General features: G+C 35.5%; 1 protein-coding gene across 1 annotated transcript in view; it reads left to right on the top strand.

Annotated features, from left to right (window-relative positions):
* The window catches only part of LOC136032103 (arfGAP with SH3 domain, ANK repeat and PH domain-containing protein-like), a gene marked incomplete in the record, with an annotated part of 90480 nt that overhangs the window by 55236 nt on the left and 14982 nt on the right, over positions 1 to 20262 (top strand). The window contains 4 exon segments of the mRNA XM_065712252.1: positions 9369 to 9600; positions 10602 to 10782; positions 17803 to 18072; positions 20057 to 20206. Of these exon segments, the coding sequence (XP_065568324.1) occupies positions 9369 to 9600; positions 10602 to 10782; positions 17803 to 18072; positions 20057 to 20206 (833 nt within the window).

Raw genomic sequence — 20262 nt, 5'->3', positions numbered from 1 at the left:
CTTTGTTGGGTAACACACTTGATGAATCTTATATATTTGGAATCATCATAATAATATTAGCGTTATAGTATAATTTCATCTCTTAGAGTTTCAGTTTCTATTGAGCCATGTCGCTCCTTATTTACAGTTCGTTACCATGAACTGTTTGATTGAGATTAAAAATTAGGGATATCGTCATGAAAATAAAATGTGGCACTGCAATTTAGTGAATAGAGACTTACTTTCTGATAATATCCAAATCAGTCCTCGGTATGAACTTGAACCGTTTTTATTCTGAGCCAGGTTTTAGGTCGTTTCTGCACCAAATTTTTCTGTTTCTTAGACTACACTTGTTTTGTACGGAAAATAAGAATTTTTGCATGATTCAGATGGTGCAGTGACCCATTTTTTCTGCTAAAAAGTTAGGAGTGGGGGGCTGATTTGGTGACTGGCCCGATTTGTACTACCAACGATTCGCATTTAAATTCGTTGTATGATTCCAGTTTAAAGAAAGTGTAAGATTCTAACTTTCTCTACTAAAATTGTCCTGTGTAGAATTTGCCAATTGCATAATTAGGAGCCCTTGCGCTTGGGACTCTGCGGATTATGTCTCCCTTGAGGTATGTTTTTTGGACCTTTTGATCATTTCGATGAAAGCAAAAATATCAAATTTTGATCTGCTTGTAAAGAAGGGTGCAGGGACTTCCTGGTAAAAAGACCCAAGGGGGTTGGCCTCCAGTCACTTTTGACCCTTGAAAAGGCTACTTGAATTTCAGGTACGACCGTCTCTTTTTTTACGAAGCGTCAGGAGAAAAAGAAACATTTGGGAAGCATACCTCTATTTACTTATACATTGCAATTATATGCCTTATTTATGGAATAATGGTCTTTGCTCTAGTGATTTACCAACAAATTTAGAAAGCCAGGTACGATTTATATTAGAGAGTCAGGAAATTCAGCATTGGCAAGGGCTGGTTTTAGATTCTACAACCCTACAACATTATAATCAGGCAAAACCTAGTTTTGGAGAGGAAGTTTATTTTAAATTTAATTTACCGGCTATGATTCTACGTCGTTGGATTCAGCTTAGGGCGAATTGTATTCCAATCCAGAACAGGCAAAAAACGTTCGACAAAAATAAAATGATAGTTGGTCTTGATAGGCGGTATGTTTGTTCCCTTTGTAAAGATGATGATGAAGACCTGGATCATTTTCTCCGGAAATGCCCGGTGCTCTTGGATTTACGGGAAATTTATTTGCATGGGATTAATTTGATGCTTCCGTGTATTCTACAAAATAGTAACCCAACCACAAAATTTCGAGTGGGAGTATATATAGATAAATCCTCAATAAGAAGAAAAAGTTTTATATGACTAATTTCTTGTGTAGTTAGATTAGGCACTTTTTGCGTTGAATTCTGTTTTTTGTGTGTGTTCGTACTGTTGTTAATTTCCTTGCTTGTTTTTTATTTATTTATATTTTTGTGTGTATATGGCCCATGGGTTTTTGAAATACACCTATCTATCTATCTATCTATCTATTCAAAATGACTTGGATATATTGTTCTCAAACTTCTGTTTTGTTTAGATATCCACTTTTTATGATCAATTGTTACTCCTTACTTGCTGCCAACTATCATGAATAGTTCCATTGCTTATACAGACGCTTATAAAACGTAGAAATTATTTATTTTTAAATGCTTAACCTATATAAATAATTACAAATTCAATAAGTACGAATAGTATCTCTACTTATCCGCCAACTTAGACTCTGTTAAAAAGAAAGCATACCATCTGGCACGTACGCAGGGGGGGGGCCTTTGGGCCCGCCCCCCCCACCGAAATTTTGTGAAATGTTTAATTTCCCCATTGTTTCTTGGAATTTCTGGAAAAGTAGGACATTTATTAAGAATCTAGGTACATGTGTGAACCTTTTTTGGGATTTTACAGCATGCAATTATCCGGTCAAATTACTGTCCAATTATTAACCCACTTTCTGTCTAACTTTTTACCCTCTTTGAAGTAATTAGTGATTGTACTGTTAATTTATTTATTTTTTTTTAAAGAGAATCTGCTTTTCACATCAAAACAGAATTATCCTGGATATTAGGGCGTCTGTCACCCCTTTTCAGGATAAAGTACAGCTTTCAATGGATTAATTTTGGAAACTATCATTTTTCATTAAAATCAATGTTTTCGCAATAGAAGAACTACCCCCCACAGCACCCATATTGCAGTATTAATCCTAGAATTTCTCTTTCATTGGGATATAATAGATCCATCACTGGTTCTAAATCGCTATGAACATAACCTGAGCCTAAAACGTACTTTTGAGGCTTCAGTCTTCTTCCCCTTATCCGCTACAATACTACAGATTAATGCTAATCTGTATTTTCCGATATACCTACTTTTTGCATTTATTTAGTTACTAAATGAAAAAAGTGCTATTTTATATCTGCTGTTTCGAAGGTTTTGGCCCTCCCCCCCCCCCCGAAAAAAAATTCCTGCGTACGTGCCTGCATACCATATAGAGATTGAATGAATAAATTTGGTTGATCAAAAGGCTTCCCTGGACCATAAATTAAGTGAATTATTAGGCTCTATCTCAGAAAACACTGATAGGCATTTGGGGAGGGGGGAGTAACAAGCGTAAAAAGTTAAAAAATAATTGAGTTATATAAAAAATTTAAGAAAATTAGGAGTGATCGAAAAAACATAATGGTTTGGGAAGGCAAAGCCCTTTGCCCCTGCGCGCATATCTACTTTATAATTTTGCAGATATGAATCTTTAGCTACGTTTAATTCAAGCTTAAGATTATCGAGTCTGGCATTTATTTGCTCTGAAAACGTCCTTTGCAATTCGAATCTCCTGAATATTATTCTAATTAACTTTATAAAACGAAAATTTAAGACTAGGGGGGGGGGCTATATTTGTCGCTGAAACGCTTCTTCCGAGCAGGAATCTCACGCTGAAAGGTTGAAAGAGCACTGCAGAATCCATAAGTATTCGATTCCAGTATACTTGGAATCAGGTTAACTACAGTATTATGAGTTCTAGACTCTGCAGCCATGATTATGAGTAGTCAATGCGTTTTGCCTTGTTCGGTATCTGCTAGATGACATTACTCCCTCAAACAATAATGATGTAAATTCAGGATATTGGCAATCTTGTTGGTTGAAATCGCTTGCAATGGCTAGGTATAGCTGTGCTGGTCTAAATCCCAAGGCTTGCCAATTTTAAACCTTTAAGTTCCGATTGGTAATCTGAAGAAAATGCCAAACACTAGTTGTTGATCAATGGATTCAATCCGCACATTCCCCTTTATTGCTTTCAAAGAATCGATTTAAAGCTAAACAAATATGTTCTGGAAACTTTAAACTTGAAGAAAATGTTACGATTATCTTGATTTTCCCATTCGTGTGGATTTTCCCTAGAGAAAAAAGTAATTGCCTTGTCTTAAAGGTAAAATCATACCTTGACATTTATTTGGCACACTTTCCCTGTCCAGGTGGCACTAAAGCAACCAAAACTTTGATTAACATTTTTTTTTAACTTCCATATCATAAAAATGTGTAGGCAAAATAAGTGGACTGTTTCAAAATATTTAATATGTGCTGGAAATATTGTTATAAAAAGCTGCAAGTATTTCAATTTTAAAAATTAGAATCCCACATGGGTGAGCTTTATGAGCTATATTATTTGGCAAATCTACACATTCTTCAGGATAAAGTTTTACACTATCAAATAATTTGTCTATTTTACTGTCTTTTAAGGAAGGATGCAGTCTCTTTTAGGGGGGGGGGTCTCGATGGGCTTCTCCAAAATATCAACGTGTATTTAATGATACATAATTGGAATTTAAATGGAAAAGAATGGGGTCTTGTTCCCTTTTTTATATAATGCTCTGATCAAAAGTTGCAAGCACCTATACAAAACGGAAATACGGTCAATTGTTTCTATGATCCAAACTATTGATGGGAGTATTTAAAATATCAAAATGAAACAAAACATAGGAAAAATGTTTATTTTTCGTACCTGTACATTCGTATTACACAGTGCTGTATAGGCTCTGTAGTTTAATTTTTGGAATTGCCCTTCGGCACTCTCTGTAACGGAATAGGCGCCTTTTGAAATTAAAGATAGAATAAAAAATATGCCGAGTACTTAATGCGGTTGTCTTCAACTTTGTTTTCTTGATTTTGTTGGTACATAATCCAGTGTTGCCTAGTAAAGCTCTCCTTCGTGTAATGGCTTTGGTTTTTCTTTAAAATTTAAATGCTTATATTTCTAGATTTGGATAATTCGTGAAAGAAAGCAGCAATAAAAGAATTTATTTCTCTTTCAATTTCTAGTATATACTCCTCCCTGTACTCTTCTCCTTCGTTGAAAGGAGATATACAAAACAGACCGTTTTATTCCTAATATGACTCAGCATTGGCATGGAAAATTTAGGTCCAACGCTTTGTTGTTTAGAATTGATATGCAGAACTTTCCGTCGCAGATCCAGCTTATGAGTTTTCTTTTTAAATGACCGAAATATCTGTCCAAATCCCGACGAAACGTGGAGAAATTGTCAAAATAAAGAAAATTCTGTTGGATAAAATTTTGGAAGAAAGCTCCATTTTGTCACCTTTCTAGATAAGCCTTTGAAGTAAAAGCTTGAGATATAAGAGTTTAAAATCTTTAAATAGATTTGAAGTTAATTAAATACTTTGTGCAAGAACATGCTTGTAATTACCATTTAAAATGTTGTTGCGTAAAATTGCTCTTGTTTGTAATTAAATAAAAAAACAATTTTTTTTAAATGAAAGTAAGGAGCGACATTAAAAATTAAAACGAACAGAAATTACTCCGTATATGAAAGGGGCTTTTCCTCTTCAACGCCTTGCTCTTTACGCTAAAGTTTGACTCTTTCTCTTAACTCTACCTCTTAAAACAGTAAAAAACTTTAGCGTAAAGAGCGGGACGTTGAAGAGTAAAAGCCCTGATTCCACCTCAACTCCCCCCCCTCCAAACCAAAAAAAAAACTCCCTGAAAACGTCCGTACGCTTCCCAGTAACCATTACTATATGTAAACACAGGTCAAAGTTTGTAACTTGCAACCCCTCCCGCGGGGACTGCGGGGGAGTAAGTCGTCCCCAAAGACATCGTTATTAAGTTTTTCGACTTTGGTGAATAAAATGGCTATATCAGAATTTTGATCCGGTGATTTTGGGGAAAATATGAGCGTGGGAGGGGCCTGGGTGCCCTCCAATTTTCTGGGTCACTGACAGTTTTGTAGATAGGAGCTTGAAACTTCTAAAATAAGGTTCTCTGATACACTGAATCTGATGGTGTGATTTTTGTAAGATTGTATGAGTGTTAGGGGGTGTTTTCCCCTATTTTCTAAAATGAGACAAATTTTCTCAGGCTCGTAACTTTTGATAGGTAAGACTAATCTTGATGAAAGTTATATATTTAAAATCAGCATTAAAATACAAATTTTTATGTAACTATTGGTATCAAAATTCCATTTTTTAGAGTTTCGGTTACTATGGAGCCGGGTCGCTCCTTACTACATTTCGTTCCACAAACTGTTTGAAAATTGATGCCGGAAGCTTCTGTTTATTTTGTATAGCATTTAGTTTGTGGTGTATTTACAACAATTCAACAGTGGCTTTTTTTAAGGGGGGGGGGCTTGATGTCTGAAACACTATGACGTTTTTGTTTCCTTTTTTTGCTTAACTGGTTTTAGATTAAAATATTGTTTTATTTTTACTAGTTTGTTTTAGTGAGAGAATAAACTGCTTAACAGTAGCCGCCCCCATCCCAATGTTGAAATCTGTCAGTGTGCTGGGTAATCTTTGTCTGATTAATCTATCATTACGTTTGAAGCTCAAATGTTCTTCCGTTATATTTATAAGCTTTCCGTATTTTTATTCTATACATTTGGGCAAAATACTCGTTTGGTGAAATTAATATATATTAATCTTATTTAAGACTGTGTACTTATTCAATTGTGCTAGAAAGAAGCATGAAAATGCATGTCATTTCTTCCTGTTTACACAAAGTGGAACAAGATGAAGCCATAGTAATACACAGCACCCACATAGCAATGTAATTGTTAAACATTATTTTTTGTCCAACAAATTCCCAGCTTTATGATTGTGTCAGAATCATCCGACAAAGAGAAAATTACAAAATACTGAAGGCAGAGAGAAATTAAGATACTTGTGCCTTTACCATACGGTGTCACTTCCCTTTACAATGTCCCTCCACATCAGATCGTTCAGTTTATTGCTGGCTGTTCAAGGGTTAAAATATAAATACGCTTAAACTGTGGCGTGACTGAAGACCCTTGGGTCAGAAATGAAATTCTTTCAATCTTCTGCATTTCCGTCTTTATTGGTTTAATGCTTGGTTGAACTCATTTACCTAGAAAACCACGCGAGGGTAAGTCTTGTTTAGGTTGGATAAGTATTATAATAGAACTCTATCTGGTCATTTTATGACCAAAAAATGCAAGGTCTTAGTCACAGTGGTGTATGACAGGAACAAATGAATAGGATCCTAGGTAGACTCGGGAACGGCTTATAGCATTAAGTTCAAACCATCAGCGCATGTTGAGGGGATGCCGAAATAACTAAAGACTCTATGTGAACTCTACTGCTGCTACTGCTTGTACTACTAGTGGACCAGCTTTGAGTATTAAGTGGGCGCTTTTCAGGGCGTTTTGGGGAGGATATTGAACTAGAAGTATAAGGGGTGTATCAGCAATTTCCCAGCCACACCATAAGGTATAAGGCCAAAACTTTTAGTGCTACTAATATTACTACCACTTTGGTTACTACTTCTATTACTACCACTGCAACTATTAGAAACTTTCAGGGAAAGTTTATGTTTGTTTAAAAATGATTCGAAAGGCACTACTTGCATGCTGGTTGTCTAGAGGACATATCAGCAGTTTCTCAAGAACAGCTGAGAGTAATAAGTTAGAACTTTCAGCGCTACCACTATTGCTTCTGCTGCTACTGCTGTTGAGCTAAATCAAAAGTGTTTAAGTGCATCCAGTTTGTCAAAATGGCACACATACAATATCTCAGGCTCGGAATACGGTATTGAAGTTTGTTTTTAAGGTAAGTTGAGGAGGGTGTAAAACTAAACAAAAAGGTGCTGTGTGTATTCATATTGTAAAAGAACAAATGTGCAATATCCCAGGAACAGTTAGAGGTTTTACGTTGGAACTTTTAGAGTATATTTGTGAGGATGTTAAATCAAATCAAAAGATACTATGTGGTGCATCTATTTTTTTTTCTTTTTTGGGGTTTCTTAGACCAAGACACTTCGTATAGAAGGAGTTATCGTAGGAACTTCAAAACGGGCCCATTCGATTAGAAATTGAGAGGACTAGTGCCTTGTTGATAGTCAAAAGCGATTGGAGGACAACCGCCCCTCCCATGCCCATCATTTCTCCAAACACATCCAATCGAAAATTGCAGATAGCGTTTTTGTTCAGCGTAGTGGAAAGGTCCGGAAATTCTGTCTTTGAGGATGACAACCCCCCACAGCCCTCAGGGCAAGGGTTGTGTTATGCCTTGGCGGCATGTAAGGTTTTTATAGAAAGGGTGGTTGTATTAACTTTGGAGGGGCTCATTGGACTGATAATCAGAATTTCTAGTGCCCTTTTTAAGAGTCAAAGTGATCGGAGGACAGCTACCCAACCCTCTGCCTTTTTTTTGGTTTTAGACCAGGGACTCATTTGATTTTTTTTTTTTTTTTTAGACTCATTTGCTTCGAAATTGCAACGTCTAGTGTCCTTTTTAATAGTCGAAAGTGATTGGAGGGCAACCCTCCGCCACCCTCGCCTACACCATCATTTCTCCTAACACATCCAATCAAAATTTTAAGATAGCTATTTTGTTCAGCGTAGTTGAGGGATCCAGTAATTCTGTCTTTGAAGATGACACCCCCACCCCCTCCCAAAGCCATCAGGGTAAGGGTTATAAGTTATTCCACGGGGGCATATAAGGTTTTATGGAAAGGGTGATCGTTTAAACTTCAGAGGGAGCTCATTGGATTGGAAGTTAGAAGTTCTAGTGTCCCTTTTAAGAGTCAAAGCATCGGACGTCAACTAGCTCCCTCCCCCACCTTACGGTCTATATCCCCCAAATGCATCCGGTAGAAATTATGGGATTGACATCTGTTCAATACCAGTCCAAAGATCACATAATAAGGGCTTTGGGGCTGACACAACCCCCTGGAGTCTTGGGGCAAGCATTTTAAGTTACGCCCCGGGGGCATATAAGCTTTTTATGGAAATGGTGGTTGTGTTAGCTTTAGAGGAGGCTCGATTGATTAGAAATTTAAAGTTGTAGTTCTCTTCTTAGAGTCAAAAGTGACTTAGGGCAACTGGCCCCCTCCCTTACATCCTTTTTCTCCCAAATGCATCCGATCAAAACTATGAGATAGCCATTTTGTTCACTATAGTCCAAAGAGCATATAATAATGCCTTCAGGGTGGACACGACCCTCAAGAGCGAGGGGTAATGGTTGTAAGTTTTTCCCCGGGGCATATAAGCGTTTTATTGGAACGGATAGTCGTATAAATTTCAGATCGGATGGGGCTCATTTGATTGGAAGTTGGAAGATCTTGTGGCCTTGTTAAAAAAAAAAAAAAAACATAGTGAAAAGAAACAAATGACCGTGGATTGTCAGTTTAATATAAATGTACCGATATTTATTCCTCAAAGTTTCAATATTTTTTTTTATTTATTAAAATCAAAAAAGTGGAAACATTTAAAATATATTTCGTTTTCAGTAAAGTGCAAATTATCTTCTCGTCTTGACTGTTTGCGTTAATAGCTGCTCATTTTGAGTTTGACTCGGTTATTTATTGTAATTTCTGTTCGTTTTGGGTTGGTAGTTTTGCGCTTAGAAGATTATTTGACTTAATTTATACTAATTTTTGGATTAATGGAGCTCTTCAATTTTTTGTGTTAAACTTGTTTTGTGGAATTTTTTTTAATTAATTGAAAAAAACACGATTCCATGAAAAAATAGTTTTATCATTTGATTTTGTTTTGTAGAATTGGTCTTCCATAATTTGGAGCCCTCCTATTTCAGTTTAAAAAGAGTGTGTTGTAAATAATACTAGTTGTGGTGATATAATTCGATCATGTATATGAAACATAATTATGTGGGATTCATTATTCAGCAATATTTCCAAATAAATGAGATAATCATTCTTGGATGGACAAGCAAGATAATAGAAGACTAATTATCTTATAATGTTAGCGGCTTTAAGTTTGTTTGCTGTAACCGCAATACGCTGGCATAGCTAATTAATATTTTGTTGGGATTTAGTTCGTAAAGTTCCACCAATTATGCTAATTATTATAATTGGTTTTTAAGATGCAACATGGCTATCAACTAATTTTGGAATCATCGTTTGTATCGAATGCTCAGGAGTTCATCGAGAGATGGGAGTTCATATTTCACGTATTCAATCACTGACACTTGACCATGTCCCGCCCTCGCAATTGCTTGTTGCATGCAATATGTCAAATCGAGCATTTAATGAAGTATATGAAGCAACGAGGCAACGAATTCCTAAACCCTCAGCGGAAAGTTCAATCCATTCAATGTAAGTAGTTCTATATTGAGATTACTAGTTTTTTTCTGCTCTGGTATTTCTCATTAAACATTCATGTCTGGGCTGGGTGGAACCGATTTCCTCCCCAATTAGAATTTTGTTGCAAACAAATATATATATTTTAATAACTGTCTGTTTTGACACTGTTGCCAGTCAAGTCCAAAACACAATATTTGCCTACATTTTCCTCCTTGTAACTTCTATGTATAACTGCTCAAGAAATGCTTTTTCAAGGGAATTTGTTTGATTTGGGAGGGCGCTTGGGTACTCGTATGATTTACGCCCTACCTAATGTTCTTCAATGTGTTTCTCTGACGCTCAATCCTAATGAAATATACCAAAATCAGATAAAAATATAATACTTTAGAAACAAATTTGGGCTATATGTTTGCACATTAGGGGCGATGGGGGTAAATTGTAGCGGGTGTGCAGGCCTATTGTGTTAGGTATAATTATTCTGCATATTATGTAATAAGAATTGTTTTCTAACTTCACACTGTCCAAATACAGTATCCCCCCCCCTCCTCCGCCTTAATGTGCAAATATATAGCCAGAATTATATATTTTTCATCTATTCTATCACTTCTATTTGTCTTGTCTCATGCTAAGCTGAAATAAACTTACGAAAAAAAAGGTTCTATAATGCGTCAATGAATGAACAACTTGGACCGATAGGGCGTTTATCATACAAGTACCGGCGCCTATTCTTTTTAGGCTGTAAATTTCTTCTAGCACATCATTTCCAAAAATTATTGCGAAAATGGTACAACCTTTTGGTGTTATAACGGAGATTATATGTCCGACGAAGATTGTAAAATAACTATAATCCACTATTATCTAGATGGAGGGGAAATATTTCAACCCTTTGTTTTACGTTTTCATCGAATTTTTCCCGGTAGTCTGGTCGAACATCGGGTTAGTATAAATGAAGTGGGGGCTATTAGAGACATACCTTTGAAAGTAGTTCGCTACAATTTTTTGGTTATTTACAGGGAAAAAAGAAACGAATATATCAGAGCAAAATATATAGATAAGAAGTTCACTATACGGACCTGTTCGGATGACAATGATCTGGAAAATGATATTCGAATGGCTCTATCTAATGGGGATTTGCTTCAGTTGCTGCAAGCCTATGCGGAAGGAGCTGACTTTTCGCAGCCTTTCTCTAGTCAGGTAAGTAATTCTGAGATACTGCTTATAAAACAGTGCTTTAATTTTGAGTTACCACTTAGAAGATAGAGCTTTATACTTGTCCAGTTTGGCTCCCTGGCAGCCCCTGGAAATAGTCATATAAAATTGAATTCTTCAAACAAACAGCACTGCAAATAATTTTCAAAGAAGGTTAGGCTTGGGTGCAGGAGAGGCATGTTGCGCATACATTGTGAAAAAATTAATGCGACATCCTGAGTTTCTCTCTTTTTTAATTTTATAGCGGTTGCCCATGTTTTGTATATGTTCCCTCGTTTTCTGTCCTTTCTGCATTTTAATTACCTTTTTGATTTATATTAATTAATAATAACTTTCCATAAAATGAGTTTTACTAAGAAAAGTAAAGAAATTTATTAAATCTAAAACAAGCAAAAATAGAATCAAATAATTCACGAAGTGTAAAACTGCCATATATCTGCCACTGCCACAAACCAAAAACGGACAGAAATTACAATAAATAACAGGATTTTTGCTCATTTTGAGTTTGACTCAGTTATTTCTTGTAAAGTCTGTTCTTTTTGGGTTTCATTTATTTATTGATGCTGATTAGTGGTAGTTCTACGCTTGGATGATTATTTGATTCTGTTTTCGCTTATTTTTGGTTTAATGAAGTTCTTTAAATTCTTTTGAAAAACTTATTCTGTGAAAAAAATTTTTAAATTAATTTCTGTTCGTTTTATTTTGACATAGTCTTTTTCAGGGAAAAAGAAATAGTGGTTTGAATATTTATGATTTTTTCTTTAAGAATTTGTAGTTTGGCCTGCTATTTGTATGCTGGAGAAAGTTTTCCAACAATTTTTAACAGCATACACCCTTTTGAAAATCTTAACACAAATAGTACTGTTTAATTTAGTTTTATACCTCCTCTAGTTGACTGGAAAACCAAAACTTAATACTATTCCCAAAAAATTCTATCTAGCCTGGATACACTTACACTCTTTTGGTTTAGTTAAGTTTTAAGAGCAGAAGTAGTAATAGAAGTAGCCCCGAAAGTTTAAACGGAATACCCTCGGTCGTTCTTGGGATATTGCTGAGATGCCTTATTGGGAAACAGCATACACACAATGCGTTTGGATTTAATCTTAAAGCAACATTTAACTGTTAAGTATAATGGTCAAATTGCATAAGTGTGGGGGGGGGGCGATCTACCCAATAACCCAAGAGATATAGTTACTAGACCGTTCAGCTCTGCTGAACAAAATAGCTGTCTTAAAATTTTGATTGGAAGTGTTTGGAAAATTATAGCTAAAGAGGAGAGCTGATTGCCCTCCAGTCACTTTTGACTCTTAAGAAGGGCACTAGAACTTAACAATTTCCAATAAAATTAGCTCATTTGAAAAATTAAATGATATTACTTGCTATGATAGAGCAGCGCTGCCTATGATATTGCTAGTATAGTTTGTTCGCATAATTGAAACTCTCCCTAAACGTTCACTAAAAGTCTCAGCTTAATGCCCTGAGTGTCATTTAGTGACAGTAACTGTAGATGTAGTATTAAAAGTATGCACATAGCATCTTCTGGCTAGTTCAAAATCTGCCACAACTTACCCTGAAAGATAAAATTGCATAACTGTGGGAGGTTGACCTACCCAATAACCCAGGATATATAGCTGCTAGACCATCCTGCTCCGCTAAACAAAATGGCTGTCTCAAAATTTTGGTTGAAAGTGTTTGAAAAATTATGGCTAAAGAGGACTGATTGTCCGGTAGTCACTGTTAACTCTTAAAAGAGCACTAGAACTTCTAATTAAATTAGCTCTAGAATTTCCAATTAAATTATCTCCTTTAAATATCATAATATCACTAGCTCTGATAGAGCAACGCTGTCTATGCTGTTGCTAATATGCCCTTTTAATACCTGTACGCATATAGTTTTTTCGTTTAATTGAACTCCCTATAAACATTCCTTAAAATTTTTTGCTTAATGCCCTCAGTGTTATTAGTTACAGCAACCGTAGAAGTACTATTAAAAGTATACAAATAGTGTCTTCTAGCTAGTTCAAAATCCGCGACAACTTACTCTGAAAGGTCTAAATTATTAATTTATGCCGTAATTGTCATATTGATTTGCCACCCTTTTGACGATATACATGATCGTAGTTTCTTTTGATTTAGATCAACATCTGCCTAAATATTCCTTGAAAGCTTCATCTTAATACCCGTAGCTTGTGTAGTAGCAATAGTTGTACTAGCAGTAGTAGCATTAGTAGCAGTATGCACCTAGCACCTTTCAATATCCCTTTCAAAACACAATGAAAGTTTCAACCTAACACTTTCAACCTTTCCTGAAGTGTTGCTGATACATCCTGTTGACAACCTATGTGAGCATAATGGGTCTCGATTTAGTTGAATACTATTTTTATATTGCCCAAAATTTTTACCTTAATACCCTTAGTTTTAGTAGTGGTAGTAGTAGCACCAGTAGTTATAGTAGTAGCAGTAGCAGTAGATAGTAGTAGTCTTAGCCTTAAATGCAGCAGTAGTAGTAACACTACTAATGATAGTAGCATTAGTAGTAGTTGTAGGAGTAGAAGCAGTAGTATTACGATGCAAACAGTCTTTTGGTTAGTTCAACATCCTCCATAACAAGCATTGTAAGTTTTAGTTTCACACATAAAACCGTTCCTAAGATATTAATGATATGCCCTTTCGACAACCTGCATACAGATGTCGTGTTTTGATTCAATTTACCTAAAAATTCTCTGAAAATTTCACCTTCATACCCTTAGTTATAGTTATAATAGTAGTCATAGCATTAGTGTTAGTACTCAGCACAATACAATTAGCCATTGCTATGGTATTGTCGATATTTCCTTTTGATTACCTGTATATTAATTTAGCTCGAAACTTTCATCTTATTGCTCTTAGCCTTATAAGTATTTGCAATTAAAGTAGTAGTTAGAGCAATAGTAATAGTAGTAGTAAAAGTAGTAAATGTAGCACTTTTAATAATATTAGTAGCAGTATGCACATATTGCCTTTTGGTTAATTGATTCCCCTTCTCTGAGCATTCTCTGAGAGTTCTAACTTAATAAACAAGTCAATTCTGAAGATAATCTCTTTTGACAATCTAAATGCATATAATGTCAGCATGTACATCTTGCCTTTTGGTCAGTAGAACGTCCCTTTCATTGCGCCCCGGAAGTTTGTTGTAGAAGTAGTAGTAGACAGGTTTAATAACAAAAATTTGGCAGCTATCGCTGATTCACATTTCTTTACAACATAATCAAAATCAAACTTCACTAGTAAATATAAATAAAACTATAAATATTAACTCTTATTCTACATACCGACGAAAATTGAGACGAAAGAATTACCATATCGGTTTGTTCTTGCTTTAACGGGACCTGGCTTATCTTGCTTTCTCATTCTTGATGGTAGAGGTTGATCAGGTAGAATGTCACGGTGCTGAGATTTAGAAAGCAAGAACTTTCCAAAACACATTATCAGAGTTTCGTACCGATTTTGGAGCGACGGCAATCCTAGCACTTCCAGAGCCTATTCGTAGGGGATTCACGGCGGCCCAAGATGATCGATATCGTTCGCATCTGAACCGATGCAAGCTCCTGACAAAGATACACTGTTCCAATTGCTGAGGGCACCCAAATGGGGCACGCATATTCCAGAATGGGGTGGACGTACGTTAGGTATGCATACTTAACACTCTCCGTGCTTGCATTGAACCTACGCATCCCGTTTAAAGTCTGTAGACTAGCGTTTGCACTTTTAACCACGTTTTCGATATGTGTGGCAAAGCTGAAGTCATTAGAGAAAGTAATTCCAAGGATCTTGATACTGTTTGCTAGAGGGAATGGAACAAGGTTTCACGTTGACACGGTAAGCCGTTCCAGTAATATTGCTGATGTGCGCTCTTGACCTCCTTTTGACGCTCTTTTCATGTTAATACTCTAAGGCTTACAGGTTGTTGCTATTGAAGTAGTAGTTGGAGTAGTTTAGTAGCAGTAGTAGTATTATATTACCGAGTTCTCGATCTGATTGTGCAGCTGGATAATTTATATGTAAATTTGACGTCAAAAGAGATTTGCCACCCTTGGATTGGTTCACTGTTTTGAAAAGTCTAGTTTATTAGTGTTTTTATTTTGTATATATTTGTTCCTATTTTTGAATGTGTCTTTCTTTTTTCTTTTTTCTTCTTTTTGATACTCCATCGCCATGCCTTTGTGTTATTGATGGGTTATAAAATACATTCATTCATTCATTAGTAAAAGTAGCAGTGATAGTAGTGTTTTTAGTGACATGCGTATATTACATTGTTGTCATTTGATTTTCTCTTTAAGTATTTTGTGAAAGTTTCAACTTAATAACCAAATCTTTCTTTAGATACGTCCTTTTGACAATCCGCATGCATATTGCGTGTTTTGATTTAGTTCAAATTCCTCCTCAATATTCTGTCAAGTTTTCACCTTCATGCACCTAGCCTTAATTGTACTAGTATCATAGTAGTAGTGGTAGCTGCAGCAGTAAAAGTGTATTATTATTAATAGTAGTAGCAGTATTAATAGCAGTAGTAGCAGATACAGTTTGCCTTTTGGTCAACTGAACATCCCACTCATGACGCCCCTGGAGCTTCCTCTTGGTACGATAAACTGTTCCAAAAATATTTCTGATACGTCCACATCAGCAATCTTTAAAATGCGCATAGTATGTTTTGTTTTAGTTCAACTTTCCCTTCAACTTTTCCTCAGATGTGTATTTCAATATCCTCAGCCTTAGTAGTATTCGCTACAGATGTAGTAGTTTTAGTGATTGGTAGCAATAGAAGCAGCGGCAGTTGTAGTACTAGTAGCAGTGGCAGTTGTAGTACCAGTATTGCCTTTTTGGTCAATTGCTTATCTTCCTTGTCATTGCCTAAAAGTTCCAAATTGATATACTCAATCATTCCTGAATTACGCTCTTTTGACAACTCATGTACATTTAACATGTTTTGGTTTAGTTAAACACTCCCCTTAACATACTCTGAAAGACTCACTTTAATGCCTTTCGTATTTTAGGAAAGTAGAAGTTGAGTATGCATACCTTTTCTCAATAACATATACTATATGTAAACAATGAACAAATTGCCTAACTTTCAGTCCTTGCCCTGAGACCTTGGGGGGGATATCCCCCAAACGAATAATTACTGAACATTTCAACAATGCTGAAAAAATAGATGTCTCAAAACTTGTTTAGATGTTTGTTTTGGGAAATGATGGACGTGTAGAGGGCGGGGGTGGGTGGGGGGGGGGTTGGTTGCTTTCGAATCGCTTTTGACTCTTAAAAAGGGCACTATAAGTTCCAATTTCAACTCAAATGATCCTCTTATGAAGTTTTGTACAAACAACCATTTCATAAAAACCTTATATCCCCCCCCCTCCCCGGGTAGAACTTCCAGCCCTTGCTCCAGAGTTCTGGAGGGGTGTCAACCCTGGAGACATTGTTATTTGTTCTTTGGACTATTTTGAGCAAAATGGCTATCTCACTATTGCTTTCAGATGTGTTTGGGGAAAAGAGGAATAGTAGAGGGGGGAGGGCTAGTTGCCCTCCATGACTTTCGACTCTTAAAAGGACACAGGAACTTCCCATTTTCCCATTTTTAGAGCCACCTCTAAAGTTTATACAATCATCCCTTCCATAAAAATCTTAAATGCCTCCCAGGCATAATTTACAAACCTTGCCTCCGGCTGTAGTGGCTTTTATTAACACCAAAAGCCTCATACCACAGATCATGTGGTATGATCTTTGGACAATTTTGATAATATTGCTATCTCGAAATTTCTATTGGGTGCATTTGGTGAAAACACGACTTGTGGGGGGAGGGGGGGGTATCTGCCTTCTGATTACTTTGACTCTTAAAACGGACACTGGAATCTCTTATTACCAATCCAATGAGTCCCCCTCCGAAGTAGATACGACCACCCATTCTAAGAAGAAAAAAAACTTATATGCCCCAAGGGCGTAACTTACAACCCTTTCCCTGAGGGCAGTAGGGCGGGGGGTTGTCATTCTTAAAGACATAATTTCTGGACACTTCAACTACGCTGAACAAATTTTTATCTCCAAATTTTGATTAGATAGGTTTTGGGAAGTGATTGGCATCTCGGGGCTGTTATCCTCTAATCACTTTTGACGATTAAAAAGGGCACTAGCCCTCTCAATTTCTAATCGAATGAGCCCTTTTCGAAGTTCATACGATAACTCCTTTTATAAGTGTCCTGGTCTAAAGAAGAAAAAAATACATTGTGCCAACATGGTTCTTTACTTAGGCAGCGCTTTGCCTATGATATATCGCATCGAAATTTATTTGTTTTTGATCTTTTGATATGTTATGAGTTATTTAAATACGTATTTTTTTTTAATAATCTGATAAAATGATATGTTTCAACAATGACTAATGAATTATTTAATATTTATCACTATTGATTGTTATTATTATTAATGATTTATTATTTTTGATTAGTTTTTATTCTTTTCCAGTTTTGTATTTGTCATTGTTTTTTAACTTTTTTTCAGTTTTTTTTCTTTCTTCTTTTTTTAACTCGAAAATCGAATTCGGCCCTTTTGACAGTGATGTTTTGAAACAAATATCTTATTTTACCCTCAATCAAATAAAGATAAGCTTTGGATATTAATAAACCTCTCATATCTGTTCGTCTTGAAATTTCATGATGTAATAAACTACTGGCTGCTAGTTCCTACTACCCGTTTTTAGGCTGTCATTAGTTTACTTGGAAGGATAATCGTGAACCTAGGTAGCCAATGGAGTATTTGAAAAGCACTTTTTGTGAAGTAAATTAATATTAAACTATAGAATGAACGAATTTAAGATATGAATAAAATAGAAGAATCAATTTAATCTAAAAAACAACCAATAATAATGGGAATAGAGATAAGTGTCAGTAATCCATGTTTAATGTAAAAGCAGAAGGATATTTTGGTTTACTGTCAGAAAAAATTATTCTTAATTTCTATTATCAACTTTCTTAGGATCAAAGTAATGGTGAGACACCTCTGCACCTCGGGATTCGCTTGGGAACCAATCTGCCGGTGTTTGACTTTCTAGTGGAAAATTCCAAAAACTTGGATATAAAGACCTCGGACGGCTTATCACCGCTACACTATTGTGCCATCTATGACCATCCAGAGCATATGAAATTATTAGTGCGATCTGGGGCAAACGTTAAAGCAGAGACGGAGGATAAGAAAACTGCCAATCAATTAGCATATGAAGTAGGGCATCATGAATGCCGAATTCTAGTAAGTATATTGATAAAATTATAACTTAAGACTACCTATATTCAAGAATTCTTTATCAAAGTTATGAACAGTTCTATTCTCAGAGTTATAGACAGCATCAAGGCAAAACTGCCCGCGCGGGCCTTGAGCCATTTTAATTAACAAATTTGAGCTTTTGTCCATGCAAATGTAACCTTGCCTCCATTCACTCGCTTTCATCACTACGTCGGCACTTCAAGCTGTTGTCCTTTTACGCTTGTTTTTATGATTTCACATTGCCAGTTTGTTAGTCTCTATATTTTGGTTTATAGTTTGAATTTCTTGGGTTTTATACCTTTTGCCCCTTATAATGGTTCCAAAAGCACTTTGTAAAATCTTTGCCGTTTCTAGCTCAACTAGTTTACCTTATCTTTCATCGAAAACAAATAAGGGCAAGCACAAACAAAACCACACTTGATTTTTGTTTATCTATAAAACACAATGAAATAAATGGCTAAACATAAAAAATAATATAAAAGCCGCATTCACAGTGAGATTTTACTAATACCAAGATTAGCTAGTGCTAATTTGAGTAAATCAGGATTTCTTATAAAAATTTTCCGCCAATCTGAAAATACTATGTAAAATCGGACAGGTTCAGATTACCACCAGGTGTAAGCATAATCACATTATGAATGGCTCTTCAGATATGTGGGTGAAACTATGCGCTAATATGAAAAGAAAAAAGAAACATGCACAGTAAAAATAAATAACAAAATAATATGATCCAAAAGCAACAGAACAAAAATATTGTTTAATTATTTATTCGATATGATATTTTTAAATAAGTATAAACAGAACAATAAATAAAATCATAAAACAGAAAAAAATTACCAAATCTTAATCAATCTGATTCTAAGGTACATTTGCCAAAAAATTTAGCATTCAATTCAGACACAAATTGATTAAAATTATGTAGTTCCTTCATGCGTCAGCTAAGTTCGTCCCCCTACTCTTGGCTCCCCTGTAAATGATAGAAAAAGCGATCCTTCTTGAAACCACGTTAGAAGCCTTAATATTACCTCTCATCGTGATGATGAGTCCTCTCAAAAATGCTCCCCTAAAATAATCAGACAACCATTAAAATAATTACTAGGACACAGCGCTGTCCTACCATTAAAATAATAAATAAGACACAGCGCTTAATAACCACATATGCCGCATGCCATGATATTAGTGTCCCATATATTGATCTCATGTACTTCAGCCCCTATTCCACAGTATCTTCCCATAGCATCATTCTGTAATACAAATATATTGCTGAAATATAGAAGGAAAAGCACCTAGACATATTGATGAACATTATGAGATATACGGTAATTTTAAGGAAAGATATGAAAACTTTGAAACCGATCATTTAGAACATGGCTTAATTTAAGGATTACCCCAAGATCCCGCGATAATACTTAACTTTAATGCTCACATTTTAAGCAAATGATCTCTACAATATTGAGTCCAGAGTCCTTAATGGACCTTGCACACTCAATAATTCCATTTTAAAGGGTATTCCTGACCTGTTTTGGATTTTCATATACTAGAGTCATTTGCAGATTTTATATCATAAAAACTATGGAAAGTCATCCTCTTGGGCTCAAGTACTTCTAATATTATGTTGGGCCAAAATGAAAGAGTCATACTTTAATCATTTTACCATAGATAAGAAAATATTAAAATTTCCCCTGAAGAGCTCAACACTTGAATTTTGCTTATATTTAAGGTGTCGAAAAGTGAACCAAACATCTTCATTAACATTGGGGGAGGGGGAGTGAGCATTGAAAATAGACAAAGTTCTACAGGGATAGCTTTTCTTTTTGTTGTATTTTTGTGATAATTATTCTGATAGTAGATAGGATGAGTTTAAAATAACATGTTTATTTGTTTGTTTCATTTGTTTACAGCATTGTATAATTTTGGTTTGTATCATTGTATATTCTTAGCTGTTCATTCGTAATTTCCTTTTTTGCAGCTAGACAAATTAATGGGGTTGGAGCCATACAACAATTTGACTGCTTCTGATAAGAAGTTGCTTGTTGACAATATTTTATACCCATGGAACTTGTCTCAAGATGATGGCTCTACCGACTTCTCTGAGGATGAAACAATTGTTGAAACTCCGGTATTTTTGGTATTATTGTATATTTGGTGGCTAATAATCAGGGAGTGTAACCAGAG

The sequence above is a fragment of the Artemia franciscana genome, chromosome 10 (genome assembly GCF_032884065.1).
Source record: "Artemia franciscana chromosome 10, ASM3288406v1, whole genome shotgun sequence".
Taxonomy (NCBI): Eukaryota; Metazoa; Arthropoda; class Branchiopoda; order Anostraca; family Artemiidae; genus Artemia; species Artemia franciscana.
The sequence above is the reverse complement of the archived record's forward strand: the minus strand, read 5'-3'. Positions and strand labels throughout refer to the sequence as shown.